We start from the raw sequence: 13,230 nt of genomic DNA, 5'->3' as shown, positions 1-13,230 counted from the left end.
AAGTTCCTTGAAATAAAATAATAATTTTACATTTTGATTAGCTTTGAGAAGACAAGGCCATTTTCCTAGAAACCCAAAGAGATGTGAGTTGCACCCAATCACAGACCAAAATGACCTACTTGCCTCTTTTCTATGGAATAAAAATACAAAAAAAGCCAAGCAACTGATTGAAAAATGCCAGCCAGGAGTTGGCACCTTATGCCAGCTCTCACCCTGGCTAGGGCCATGTGACTCCACTGTGTGGCCTGAGTGACTCAACCCCGGTGGGAAGAAGAAGGGGTGGAGGCGGTTTTGTTAGAGAGCCTTATCAAGGATGGATGACTCAAGAAATCAAAACCCAGTTTCTACATTTATTGCTGCTAGTGATGTCCCATAGTGGGTTCTCGCTGCAACACTGCTGCTGATACAAAGTGAGACTATTGTTTGATGTAACAGACCAGGAGCATATATGGGAGGGGATTGGGGAGTGCGGGGTGGGGAAGCAGCCATTTGTGTATACCGTGTGCAGGGTAATTACACTAAACCGTGAAAAGAAATCCAAATCTGAAATACTGTGTCGAGAGCAGCAATCAGTGTCTGCAAAAGGCAGTAACATGGAGAAAAACAGTTCATCCCTCTGCCTCCTCTTCGCAAGGGAAGGGTTGTTTAGCACCTTTTGTCCTCTCAGCCCTGCGTCTCTCCCTTTATTATCGCCGACCTCACACTGATCACCAAAGCCAAGGGGTTCGGGAGGAAAACCTGAGGCCCTGTTCTGTCCGGGGCGCCAAGATCTAGACAGCTGCAGCTACTGACGACCGGGGTGTTGCCCGGGTTTAACCCGGGTAGAGAGGCCCATCTCCCTTCCCTGGGTTGAGATGGAAACTTGCTCTGACTGCAAGCGCGGGAACTCTGCTCTCTGGCGCTCCGTGGCGCTGTTCGTGGTGCTGAAGCCCGAGGCAGGGCGCGGAGGCAGCCCACCCACAGGCGCTCCGCGGCCAGGGGCTCCGCGCCGGGATCGATGTGAGGCCAGTCTGGAAACAGCTGCCGCCCACAGAGAAACAGCCTGCTCCACAGTTTGGCTCCAAGTCTAACTCACTGGCTCCCTTTGCAATTGCAAAAAGGCTGGTTCCCTACTTCTCAGGGGATTTCAAAGAGCCCATCTCTGGCTCGCTGATTTGGCGTACCTGTTTTCGGATATCCGCCCCGCCGATACTAATCCTCTCCCACCGCCTCTCCTTTGTACAGTATTTCACCTTTGCGGAGCACCTTACAGTTGGTACAGTCTTCACTGGCACCATCAAGTGAACCATTTCTCTTATCCACAAAACCTTCTCTTTTCTCCCAGATATATTTTTTTGCTTTCTGTGCCTCCCCCTTACCCACTACCCCCACCCACCCCCTACCCCTTGCCTGCAGGCACTTTCCAACTAAGCAGTAGACTATTACCTCAATATGCAGAGTGGGCGGTCACCTCACCCACCACAGCAGAACCGCTGACTTCTCTTTGGCAATGAATTAGAACAGGCAGAGGTTAAAGTACCAAAAGACCAGGAAAAAGTCCCTTAAGAAATTTCTAGGAAAATATGGGTAGTGGCCCAGAGGCTGGGGAATGGGGACACAGACAATAGAGAGAAAGTTAATGAAGGGGCCTGGGCTTTGTGGGAGGTTCCAGGGGTATTGCAGTTAGGACACTCCCAGCAGGTGGCACTCTAGCTCATGGTGCTCTCCCCCCAGAAGCCTTGATTGTACTCCATACTCCACCTCAAGACTTCTTTCTGCTAAACAATCCTCCAGCCATGTCTGCACGTCTGTCATCCTCTTGGTCAAGCACTTATCCAGACTATATTCTTGCTAAAACGCACCATTTCCACAATTCTCTTTACTGTAAAGCACAGTGATGAAGGGAACATAAATAGAAAAGAGGGGTCAGTGGGAGGATATTTTTTCTGGTGTGATTGATGGTGCTCAAATCAGAACTGTTTAATCATCAATTAACATGATTCAGCAATTGGGAAATGTAAACAAGTTGTGCAACTGCTTGCTTTGGTCGAAGCCCTGGAGGGGCCCACAGGGCTGGGCCAAGCTTGGGGAGGGCAATGCCAGCAAGATGCCCTCCCTCCCACCAGGGCAGAGCTCTCTGTGCCTACAGCCTGATTGGCGTGACCTTTGGCTTTTGCAGCACACATGCAATTGGGCTGGGGTTAATGGCACTTTGCAGGGAGCTCCAATTGAGTAAACAAAAAATGCCTTGCCCTGTTCTAATGGAGCACATTATTATGAGTCCTAAGCCTTCATCCAGGCCCCTGCAGCTGCTCTGCAGGTCAGTGCTACCAATAAAGCAATTAGCCAATGAGAAAACTCTTCTTCCCTAAGGGGGACTCGAGGGTTTTGTTGCACTTGCTGTGCTTTGCTTTGCGTTTTTAAACAGGCAGTCCAAGTTGGTCTAAGCCTCTTACATCAGACTCCAGGATGAGGACAGTGAAATTGTGTGTTTGCTGAGTGTGATATTTTAAGGGACTGGTCCCTTGTTCAACGCAGCCCAGAGAGCTCAATGCTTCCTGTTCAATTAACCTGAACCATAGCTGAACTCTGCCCTTTGAACTCACTCAGCAGATAAATACATTAGCTCACCTACAGAATCATTAATATTTTTCAATCACATAAAACAAACATGAGTGTCTGAACACAACCCAAGTGATAGCCAATTAGGAATAGCGTGTGTACTGTGTTGAAAAAAATCACAATGGATGTTATTTATAGAACAAAAAAGGGTCAAGGAAAAAGTGAAATGGCTCCTGTGGACAGTTACGGAAACAAAGAGGACTTTCATTTTCGTATCTGCAAACATGAGGGATACTGAGCATTATTTAGTGATTCCTATTCCATCTACACTGTTCTGTTAGAAAACTTGTACCTTACTCTTGGGGCTAGTTTCTACACACATCTATCAGAACACACACTAAGACCCCTCTCTTCTGAAGTGACTTCAGTGTCCATGCTTATATACAGAGTCCAAAATACTGCATTTTGGGGGACAATTCTATTCCTGATTTGCTACAAATATTTTTGTACAAATTTACTCAAACATTTTTTTATTTACTGCTTTTAAGTAATTCAGCTTAAATGAACCGAGACAGTGGCTTAAGTGAAGTAATTTTACAGTTGAAAATGAGATATTGCTACTCTAGCACATAAACAGATTTTTTGTAGAAAAAAGATGCTAAATGCATTAATTTTGTCCTTATCCCTGCATGACATCTTGGAGAAACAAGAAAAACGCCCCCAACTAAATCATTACACATTTCAGTTTGATTCAATTTCACTTCCCACAATTCTTCCTCCTGACCCCCCCCCACTCCTACCCCCTTTTCATTTTAGTTTGGTTTGGAGTGTGGGCCTAATGCCCAGCTATCCTAGATGAGAACACTTAAAGGAATAGCACAAGCGCGAAGGGTAAATCTATTGAACGAGGGTCTTTAACTGTGTGGTTTCCTTAAAGGGAAAGGTTGGATCAATAGGATCAATATGAAAGGTTTCCCTGGCCCTGCATAAAAGGGTAAGGGCTTCTCTTTTCACTGGTTTAACTTTACTCTCTGACAAATGCAAATCAATGGATCTGTGTTTACAACAGATTCCCTAACAGACTCAACTTGAGTAAAGCCCAGAGCCTTGCCTTGGGGGTGGGGAGTCCAAGCTAGCTCTGGGGGGTGCTCTAGGGCAGAGCTTCATGCTCAAGGCTCTGGGGGTATAGTGGGGTGCAGGCAACCAATCACCCTTAAGGAAAGGGATTGCTGCCCACTGGGATCTTGCTGCTTCTACTTGTGGCCTCTCCAAACAGGGTAGAAAAATGGAACACCGAACAGTTCCTCCAAGGAACTCTTAGCCCAATGTAAATATAAAGCCCAAATTCCTGGGATCTGGTGAGTCAGTCAGTCTTGTTTCCCACCATTACAGATTTGGGAGGCTGACTACACAGAGGAAGCTGGAGTGAAATATCCACCATTGGCGATGCACAAGCATTTGAGCTCTAGAATGCTCTTCCTGACCTTTCTTAGGCAGTAACTGCCTCTCTTAGCAATGAGAAGGCAAACCACTAAAACTGCAGGTTCTTTTCCCCTTTATTTTACCGCTCCCTTTAAAAATGTGATGCTTTCCAGAGAGTACATGACTTCAAGTCAATACCAGTTACAGAGAAATTATTTTTCTTCCTGCAGGAGAAAGTATATGTATATTTGATTACATGAGCCAAAGTCCAATGCTGATTAAATTACATTGGAGGTGTGCTTCCAACCCAAACAAAGTCTGCTTTCTACAGAAGAGTAATGGATCTTCAAATGGTGAGAGAGGCACTAAGGTGGAATGCAGAGCCTCCCTTCCCTCTGGGACAATATGTGTGGGACAGTTTTTCATAACAAATGTCCATCGCTTTTAGGATTTATTTCCCAAGTGAGACTGTTCCCCAAGTGGGACTATCTCTATTTCCATGGCCCACAGCCTGCTTCCATGCCTTGTCCATCTGCACTTTGTTAGACATCAGATGGGCTGAGTTACCAAATCAACTTCCTCACCTCTCCTCTCCTTCCATGCCCCTACAAAACATGCATTTTTCAGACTCTTTGCCCTGAGTGAAGCTTGGAAATCAAAAAAAGCCTTTCCCACAGGCACTGAAGTGGGTCAGTGGGACAGATGATGGGTCCCAGCACATCTTGAACAGGCTCTGCATCTGACAGCATAAATTACTCCATTGGGCTTCCTCATAATGGTCTCTTCCCACCAAAAATGCATCCTCCTAGAGGAAGCCACTTTTGTTGGGTCAGGAAAAACAAGGGTCTCTGAGAGGGTCAGGGGTCAGCATAAGCCAGGGAGTCTATAGATGAAGTTTAAGGCCCAGGGTGCTTCAGTGTTCATGTTTTTCCCGAGGGCCCTTTATCCTGGCAATTATTTCTATTTATTCCCTCCTCATTTCCTTTCCTTTGGCAAGAACCCAGAAACGAAATTTCTCTGTTTCTCCTTGGAGGTTTTCATTCCTCCAGGGATTCTCCTACATGATACCACTTTTCCTGAAGACAGTTTCTGCCAGTACAGCCACCAGCCATACTGTGCCAGGGCCCAGTACTTTCTTCCCAAGAACTCTTCAATCCCCTTCCTCTGATCTTCCTTTAGAAATGGGTTCGAAAGGCCAGAAAACCAAGAGGGACCTGAACTTGAAGTCTTGGATTGAAGACAGAGGAGAGGCAAGCTCTCCCCACTTCAGGGTTCCAGGCTTGGAGCTTGGGAAGGTAACCTGCCCAGGGACCTTTTGCCTCTGGGCAAATCTGGCTCCAGAGGGAAGTCAGCAGCTCTCTTCTTGGAGACAGAGAATTTGGTGAATTGGTTTCCCTTATATACCACCCTCACCTTTCACCAGGGATCCTGCCCTATTTGGGGATTTAAGATGGGGATGGGGTAGTCTGAGACCTTACCCTCCAAAAGCCCCTCACCCCTCTCAGAACCCAGCTGTCCTTCACCTGGGGCACTGGCCAGGGAGCCACATCTTTCTGATGGAAGGAAACCACCCACCCTCATTGGTTTCTGTATCTGATCACCTGACCTAGTTTTCAGGAAGGGGGTAGGGTACCTTCTGACTCGGAATCAAGAAGCCCTATCAAATCTCCCTCTTTTAAGGCAGGCCACTGGTGGGAAGATGAACCCCATCTCTGGGAAGGAGATAAAGAAATACAGACTTACTCTTTGTCATACCGCAAAGCAGAACAACGCAAGATTTCTTCTGTCTTCCCTTTCCTTCCTCTTTTATTCTTATTTCATTCTTGGAGAGGGAAGGAAAACACTCCTTTCCTTCCAGATTGAGACCTTCTTTTGAAGGAAAAATCATAGCTTTCTTCAACTGGATTATTTATAATTTCAAAAGACAAACAATTTAGTTCTCATCCCACACATACTTCCGACCAGCTCTTTCATCCTCTCAGTAAAATTCACCTTAGAGCTCCTTCTGGAAGAAGATGCAGCCACTTGGTAAAGGGAGCAGTGGGCAGGGTGTGGAGGTTTTGTCCAGGGGCAGGGAAGAAGAGTCACAGGCTCTTTTCCAATCACTGCAGGAGTCTCAGGAAAATCTCCTACTGGGGACCTCAGAGAGGCAGTTCTCTCCGGGGGGTGGGAAGGGGAGGTGGGGTGAAGGTACCTTCCTGCCCAGCCAGGGCAGGAAACAAGATACCTCCCTGGTTGACCCGACTAGCCGAAGCAGATCATTTTGAGGAATGGAGCCCAGGCCTCTGTCACTGGGGCCGCGTTTAATTGTCCAATTGTTCAATATATCCGTGTAAAAAGTCAGCGAATAGGTGCATTTAATACAAAGGATCTCTTTTAATGAGAACAAGTAAGGATGGGAGGGGATCCCTGGACGAGGAAGCTAAGCGGTTAGCAGGCAGCTTTAGAGACATCGTTTCCAAAGCTGGGTTTTGTTATTCCCGCATATTGAGAGGGAACCCGACTTTCCTGTATGGTTTCGATGGAGGAAAGAAGTTGCCTGGGACCTGTTGGACCAGATGTGGGCCGCGCCGACCGGGGCGACGGCTCTTCGGGAATGAGCGAGCTAAGGACTTGGGCGCCTTCCCGGGCTGCGGCTTCTCAGACCCAGCCCCCCGCAGAGGCCGAGGCGGGGAGCGCAGAGTGCGCGCGCGGGAGCTAGGGGAGAGGGCCGGCGGTCCCGCGGCCGTAAACGCCCCGCGTCGGAAGGGGCGAGCAGCGGCCGCGCGGGGAGGAGCCGAGGCCAGACCCGAGGACCCGCCCGGAGCTGGACAAACGGCGCGGCGGGCGCGCCGGGGAGTCGGGGCGCTGGGGAGCGGGGGTGCTGGCGAGCGCTGTGCTGGGAAGAGTGCGCCGTCGGGCTTACTGGAAACGCGCCGGATCAAGTTCCAGATCAATGAAATCTAGGTCCACACGTTTACGTTATTGTTGCCAGCATTAATGCTCTTTTAATCTTCTAAACATTATCAGCATCGATCTCCCTCCATATACACATTTGTTTGAGAAAGTGACATAACCACACGGTGGAAAGCCTGGAATAAAAATAAATGCGCAGCCTCTCGGGTTGAGGGCGTCCTTTGGTCCCGGGTCCTTCCAGCGCTCGGCTTCAGTACTTCGCTGGGTTCCGCCTCCTCGGCCCGCCCACTCTAATGTGCGGGAGGAAGGTGCTCTCCAGACACCCGGCCCTTCACCAAGCAAGGCCAGTAGCGAGCTTTTCAATTATTTATCTGACTAGTCAGCGGGCGAAAAATGTGTGTTTTGTACCGACGCGGGTTCCGTTTGGCCTCTTAGCCTCGTTTCTCTAGCTAACTGCCGGGAGAAATGGGCTGAGCTGGGCCCAGAGCAGGACCAGCGGGAGGAGAGGTAGAGTGGGGTGCTCTGCGAATGAGGCCCCTGCCCCTCCTCTTAGGGGATGTGGGAGCTAGTGTAGCCAACAAGACACCGCGGGCACGTGGTGGCCTGAACTGGGGCCGCTTCGGCACTACCCCGGCCTGCTCTGCGGGCGTCAGGTGGCCCAGGCGACATCTTGGCGGGTTAGTTAAGGGCCCTTGGCTGCCTGAACAGAGTTGACTCCAGACTGGCTGCTGGGAGTTGCTGCCTTTAGACGGCTGAGCATCTGTCCGTTTCGGGAACGGGAGGCAGGTTTGGGGTAGGCAGCCCTGGCAGGGTATGTCGTCCGGGCGGCTCCACTTTGTCTCCCAGGAGTTGGAAGAAATCACTCCTGTTACCGAGGCCTCAATTTTCCTCAGCTGGGTGTCCATCCAGGTTCTTGCCCGGGTCTCTGTCTCTCCTTGCTCGCATTTGTGCTTTGTTCAGAGGCTTCTTGGGCTACCAGCTGGAGAGTGTGCTCGAATGCTCAGGAGCCTGTCCTTTCTTCGTCTTTCAGGGTTCATAAAAATTGCCGTTGGTGAGCCAGCCTTGGGGACCGCCGAAGACACCCGACTGGGCAAGGCTGCAACCACTTGCTGCCCTCACCACCCTTTCTGAATGAAATCGTGCATTTGGACTCAATCCATTTCTCTGAAATCTAATGGGGCAATCTGAGTTTCCCCGACGTATTCTCACTTCCCCTTTGAAATGCCACCCTGGTTGCTGGTAAGAGAGCCGAGCTGCGTGGATGGGAGAGATGAAGGGCCTGCTTCTGTTTTAACGTGTGCACTTCACCTATGGGTGAGGTTTGTAGGTGCAGGCTCAAATCAGACATCTTAATTCTGACATCCCCTCCCACCCTTGTCTGCCTGGGCCTCTGACAAGACCCAGAGGGGTCCAAACTGAGAAAGAGAAAGGGAAACTAAGTGTAGATTAATAGAGAAAGAGAAAAGAGGCTTGGTTATGAGAGATGGGTGGGGCTGGAAGTCAGGCCCAGATACCCAGCAGAGCCACAGGACTGAATGGTGTGGGTTCTCGGGGACATCCCAGTGAGGATTCAGATTGATACTTCTGGCAGAGAAAGTCTCTGCTTTTCTTCTCCATTTGTTCCTGCTCCCTAGTGCTCCTGAGCACATAATGCCTACTTACCAGTCTCAGCTTCTGCGTCAGTGTCTGAAGAGACTGATCTACTGACCCCAAACTGAAAAGCCTCCTATGTAATAATAACCACTCAACACACTTGTAGTTGCTGATAAAATGGCCAGATAAAAAGGCTAAAGCTCTTGTCCCTTTTCAACTCAGGGTAATAAAACAGACACATTTGAATGCTTGAGCAAAGTGGGGTCCTCAGCAGGAATTTCCCACTTGCTGAAGGCAGCTTGCAGTCTCCCGCAGAGGCAGCTTCAGCTCTCCTCCTTCGAAAGGCCTCTGTGCTCCCAGAGGTCAGCCTCTGAGGATTCACTCTGGGTGAGTGGTGGGACCCCTGGGTGCCACGCTCTGTCTCATCCCACCAATGCTTTGGGGCTACTGTAAAAGCTGAGACGCGCTAACAGGTAAAGCATCACTCGCCACATCACTTTAAGACACACATAGGCAAAAGGCACGGTTTTTTAAAAAAGCTCTGTCCTTTGCATGACAGGCGTGAGGGGGCGGCAGCGCTCTGAGATGGGCCGGAGTAGAATAGCTGTTATCCTGCCTTTAACAGTACCCCCCATCCCCCAACCCCCAAAGAATAGCTGCCAAGTTTCTTCTGGCTGCCTGTGCCCTGGAAGCCCGGGTTTACTAGAGCTCATCAGAGAGGGACTGGAGGCGCTTTTGGGGACCTAAGACAAAGGGGTACCACACTGTGGAATTGTCATTAAGCCTCCAGTTTACTTCTCTCTGCTACTCTCTCTTCTCTGGAACCAAGAGCGAGTCAGGGAAAATTGTAAGAGAGGATGAAGAGTAAGCTAAAGGAGAAAGATAAAGTAGGTTTTTAAATCCACCCCAAAGTATTTGGAATCCACCAATTTGGGAAAGCTCTTCAGGGAAAGCTAATTTTCTCTACTTTTTCGTATCAACTCTGAGGGGCGATTAATGACTGGAGATCTGAATCCTTCAACAGGAAACACCCCTTCCCCAAGCCTGGGTGAGCACGCTGCCTGCATCCCCCAGCCCCGTCCGGCGTCTGCAGAGTGCACCGCATAAGCCAGGCTCAGCGGTGCAAGGGTAGCCCCGAGAGCGGGAAGAGGAAGCCTGAGCTCGCCGCTCCGGAAGAACGTCGTGCGCAGCCTGCTCGGAACCGCGCCAACCACACACAACGCGGTTTCCACTCTCCGCGCCTATGTAAACCACTGCCACCACGAAAGGTCCCCCAAATGGCCGGTCTATTCTGAGAGATCACCCCATTCCAGGAGAAGGCCCCCTTCCGGGCTTGCAGTACGGTACTGTGTGCTCTTCCCAGTAGGGCTCCTGGACACTCTGCCCCTCTGGGCCCGCAGCTAGGTCCGGGAGACAGCACAACTGCCACGCGCTGCGCGCGAGGTCTGTGCACACAAAAGCTCGCAACTGCTCGGCACTCGCAGCCACTGCTACGTCTTTGCTCTCGCCGCCCACACAGGAGGTATCTGTCCTCCTAGAACAATAGAGGGCTGTACCTCACAGCTCGGCCGCTAGAGGAGGCACAAAGAGCTAACGCGGCTCCAGAACAATGTAACCGCCGCGTCGACTCGTCCCCTCCCGCGGGCCGCCGGCCCTCCCCGCCGCGCGCTACGCGTACTGTGTCCGCTTAATGCAAAGGCGGAGCCAGTAGCCCGCGGCCAAGATGCATTAACCTGCATCTTAATTTCCCAGCACCTCTTCCCGCGAGCGCCTAACCGGTCTCTGAGCCCTACGAATTCGCTAGTAAATGCCAGCAAACGCTGGGAGCCGGGCAAGGGTGGCCGGTGAGTGAAGCAGGGATCTCTCCATTTTTAGTTTTTTCTACCCCCATCCTCCCAGAAGTGAATGTGGCAGTCTCGCAATCTTAGGCCTTGCACACTCCTTCAGCTGTAGGCAGTGACACGGCTGCTGGCCCAAGCCAGCTCTCAGAAAGTCTCCGCGCTAACGCCGAGGCCGTAGATGGGCTCGAGAATCGTGGTTGAATCCTGGCTGCCCATTATCGCGCGGGCAAGACTGACTCCTACCAATAACCAAAGAAGTTTGCCTGATACGGCGGGTGGAAGGAGAACAGAGATCTTTTTCCCTTCTGAAGAGCAAAGTCCAAGTGCCTCTATATAGGGAGACTAGGCAGCCTGAAAAACTGAAAATGTATTGTATAAACAAGAGTTCAAGTGCAGAAGGTTTTGAATAAGGGCAATCGCCCGTCCCCGTGAGTCCTGGAAAGAGAGGGCTCTTAGCAGACACCCTGCACACCCATCCCGCCTCCCACAACTAGGGAAGTCAGGAAGAGAGGGCGAAGTTGGCAAATGAAACGTGTGGTGAGATCGGGCAATGAAGGCTCAGGCACGAGGAGGGAGAAAGAAAAGTAAGGGAAAAGGGGATGATAACAGAAGAGAACAGAAAGAGCAAATAGAAGGAGAAATAAAGTCGAGAAGAAATAAGTGTGTAGGGGAGAGGGGCAGAGAACCGAGAGAAGTGACTGCATGCTGACCCAGGGCCACACGCACTCTGGAGCCTCTTCCCAGCAGCTCGGCTCCGGGCGACCCTCTGGGCTTACCTGCCAGGCGTAAGGCGGACATGCGCTGGAACTCCGGCTCTTGAAGCCACTTCCACATCCTGCGGAATGTCTCCCTGCCAGATTTGAGTTTACTCCACGGTTTTGGGTTCCGGAGCAGGTCGGAGAGAGTCCCCTGAGACCGGCACAGCACTCTCTGCGCGAAGATCGCCTGTGGGATGCTATAGCGCTTCAGCTCGGCGGTGATGCGCTGAGCCACCTCTTTGGTGTTGATCTCCTCCAGCTGGCCCGATGTGGCCACCTGCGAGCCAGAGGAGGACGAGGGTGGTCTCTCGCGGCTGGGCGCAAGCACTGGCCCGTGGGACTGAGCGTGGCCCGGGTGGTGCAGGCCGTTGAGGTGCGACATCATGGCCGCGGGCGGGGTACCCAGGCCGCGGGACAGGTGTTGCTCGCCGCGGGTCAGCATGGCAGTGTGGTGCGCGTCGAAGTTGGGGCTGAGCATTTTGTCGTGGCCCGGCGGCCCGTAGTTGGGCAAGCTCTGCTGCGCGTTGTGGAGGCCACCCAGCCCGTTGCCCAGCGGCGTGGCTGCCAGCGGGGACAGGCTCTGGCTCATGCCCGGCATCTCCTTGTAGGGGCTGTAGAGGTTGTTCATGGCTGGGATCCCGCGCTCGTCGCGCATGAGGGTGAAGCTGCCGCTGACATTGCCCGACAGGCGCTGGTGGTGGTGGTGGTGGTGGTGGTGCGGGTGGTGGTGTGGGTGCGGGTGGTGGAACTTGTCCGACACGGTGGAGATGGGAGGCAGCGGCTGGAGCGGCGTCAGCGTGGTGTAGGTGTTGCTCATGCCCATGCCGGGCGGGGACGAGTCGCAGGACATGCTCATGGCGTGATGGAGCGGGATAGAGAGCTCGGGCCGGTAGTCGCCGCCGTCCAGAATCGAGGCCATGCTAGTGACCATGGCCGAGCGCGACGCCGCCGCCGCCGCCGCCGCTGCCGCCGTGCCCAGCTCCTGGTGAGCCGTTGGCGGAGGCGGAGGCGGGCCCCGCAGCGAGCCAGCCGCGCCGCGGCCCGCGTGGTGGGGGCTGGGGCTGGCCAGCAGCTCCTGCTCAGGGCCCGGGCCCCCGCCGCCGCCCCCGCCGCCGCCCCCGCCGCTGCCGCCGCCGGCCGGCCCGTGCAAAGTGCCCAGACTTTCCATTGTCAGCTCCGGGTTCATGGCGCAGCCTTCTAGGTCTTTGGTGAGGCATCGATAGGCGGTGTAGGCAGCCTTCATTCAGTCCATCGGGGCCCGGAGGCAGCGGGGGCGGCGGGGGCGGCCGGCGGGCTGGCAAGGCGCGCGTGGCGGAGCTCGACCGTGGGAGCCGGCGAGGCGCGGGAGTGCGTGAGTGTGTGGAGCGGAGCGTGCGTGCGGGTGTGCGCCCTGGGCTGCGGGCGCGCCCAGGGTGGGGGCGGGGTGGGGCGGACGGGGTGTGCGTACGGGAGAGGGGAGGGGACGGGGGGAGGGAGGGATCACCGGGCCCCGCCGCTCTGGCCGGCGCGCTGCCTCGCCATGTCCGAGCCCTCTCCGGCGCCGACGTCTTCTGTTTGGGTGAGCGGGAGCTGTCCAGAAGGGCTCTGCCGCTTACCGGGGCAGCCAACCTATCCTCCCGGGCCCGGGGCGGGGCAGCGTCCGATGGGCGCCACAGATAGCCACTCCTAGGCCGCGGCTGCTCCGGGGGGCGGGCCTTCTGTGCACAACTGCCAATGGCTGGGGAGGGGGCGGGGACGCGTGTTTCATGTTTGGCTGACGGCACTGTGTCTTTTTTCTTCTGCCACTGGAATCAAACGTCAAGGAGAGGGAGGGAGGGAGAGAGGCTAGTGGGGGAAGAGAGGAGAGTGCGAGCAAGGGAGAGAAATTATGTTAAAGATGCCACGCTGTGTCCCTCCTGAGCAGCTGCTATCTGGGGAAAAGGGCATTGCTTCAGTTCCCTTCGCTAAATCCCAAAGCTTTTCTCGAGGCTGGTACGCGGAGAGGGAAAGACTCGGTTCCGTGCTGGTGTAAAAATAAAACACACTTCCCTAGAGTCTCCAGCTGGGAACCCGTAGTTTCAGCCTTTTAAAATGCAGGCGTTAATATATTCTAATGCAGGATAAATTCCCGAGACTGGGGCGTGCATAATCTACCGGGCGAAAAGAACTCGAGCGCCCTCGCCGCTACGAGCTGCGGCCGG

At 53.2% G+C, this 13,230-nt stretch overlaps 1 protein-coding gene across 5 annotated transcripts in view; it reads right to left on the bottom strand.

Moving 5' to 3' along the window:
• Positions 1–12,650, bottom strand: part of ONECUT2 (one cut homeobox 2) — a 95,201-nt gene extending 82,551 nt beyond the window's left edge. For 3 of the 5 annotated variants that reach the window (XM_037016233.2, XM_073213128.1, XM_017679439.3), the window contains exon 1: positions 11,069–12,650. In XM_037016233.2, coding sequence (XP_036872128.1) covers positions 11,069–12,293 — 1,225 coding nt within the window. In that variant the 5' untranslated portion in view covers positions 12,294–12,650. Of the gene's footprint in view, positions 1–5,753; positions 8,167–11,068 lie in introns of those variants that run through there. The other 2 variants (XM_073213127.1, XM_073213126.1) reach the window with 2 other exon arrangements.
• Between the last annotated feature and the right edge of the window lie 580 nt (positions 12,651–13,230).

This window comes from Manis javanica, chromosome 9, assembly GCF_040802235.1.
Source record: "Manis javanica isolate MJ-LG chromosome 9, MJ_LKY, whole genome shotgun sequence".
NCBI classification, from domain to species: domain Eukaryota; kingdom Metazoa; phylum Chordata; class Mammalia; order Pholidota; family Manidae; genus Manis; species Manis javanica.
This window is presented reverse-complemented; position numbering and strand designations above follow the sequence as displayed.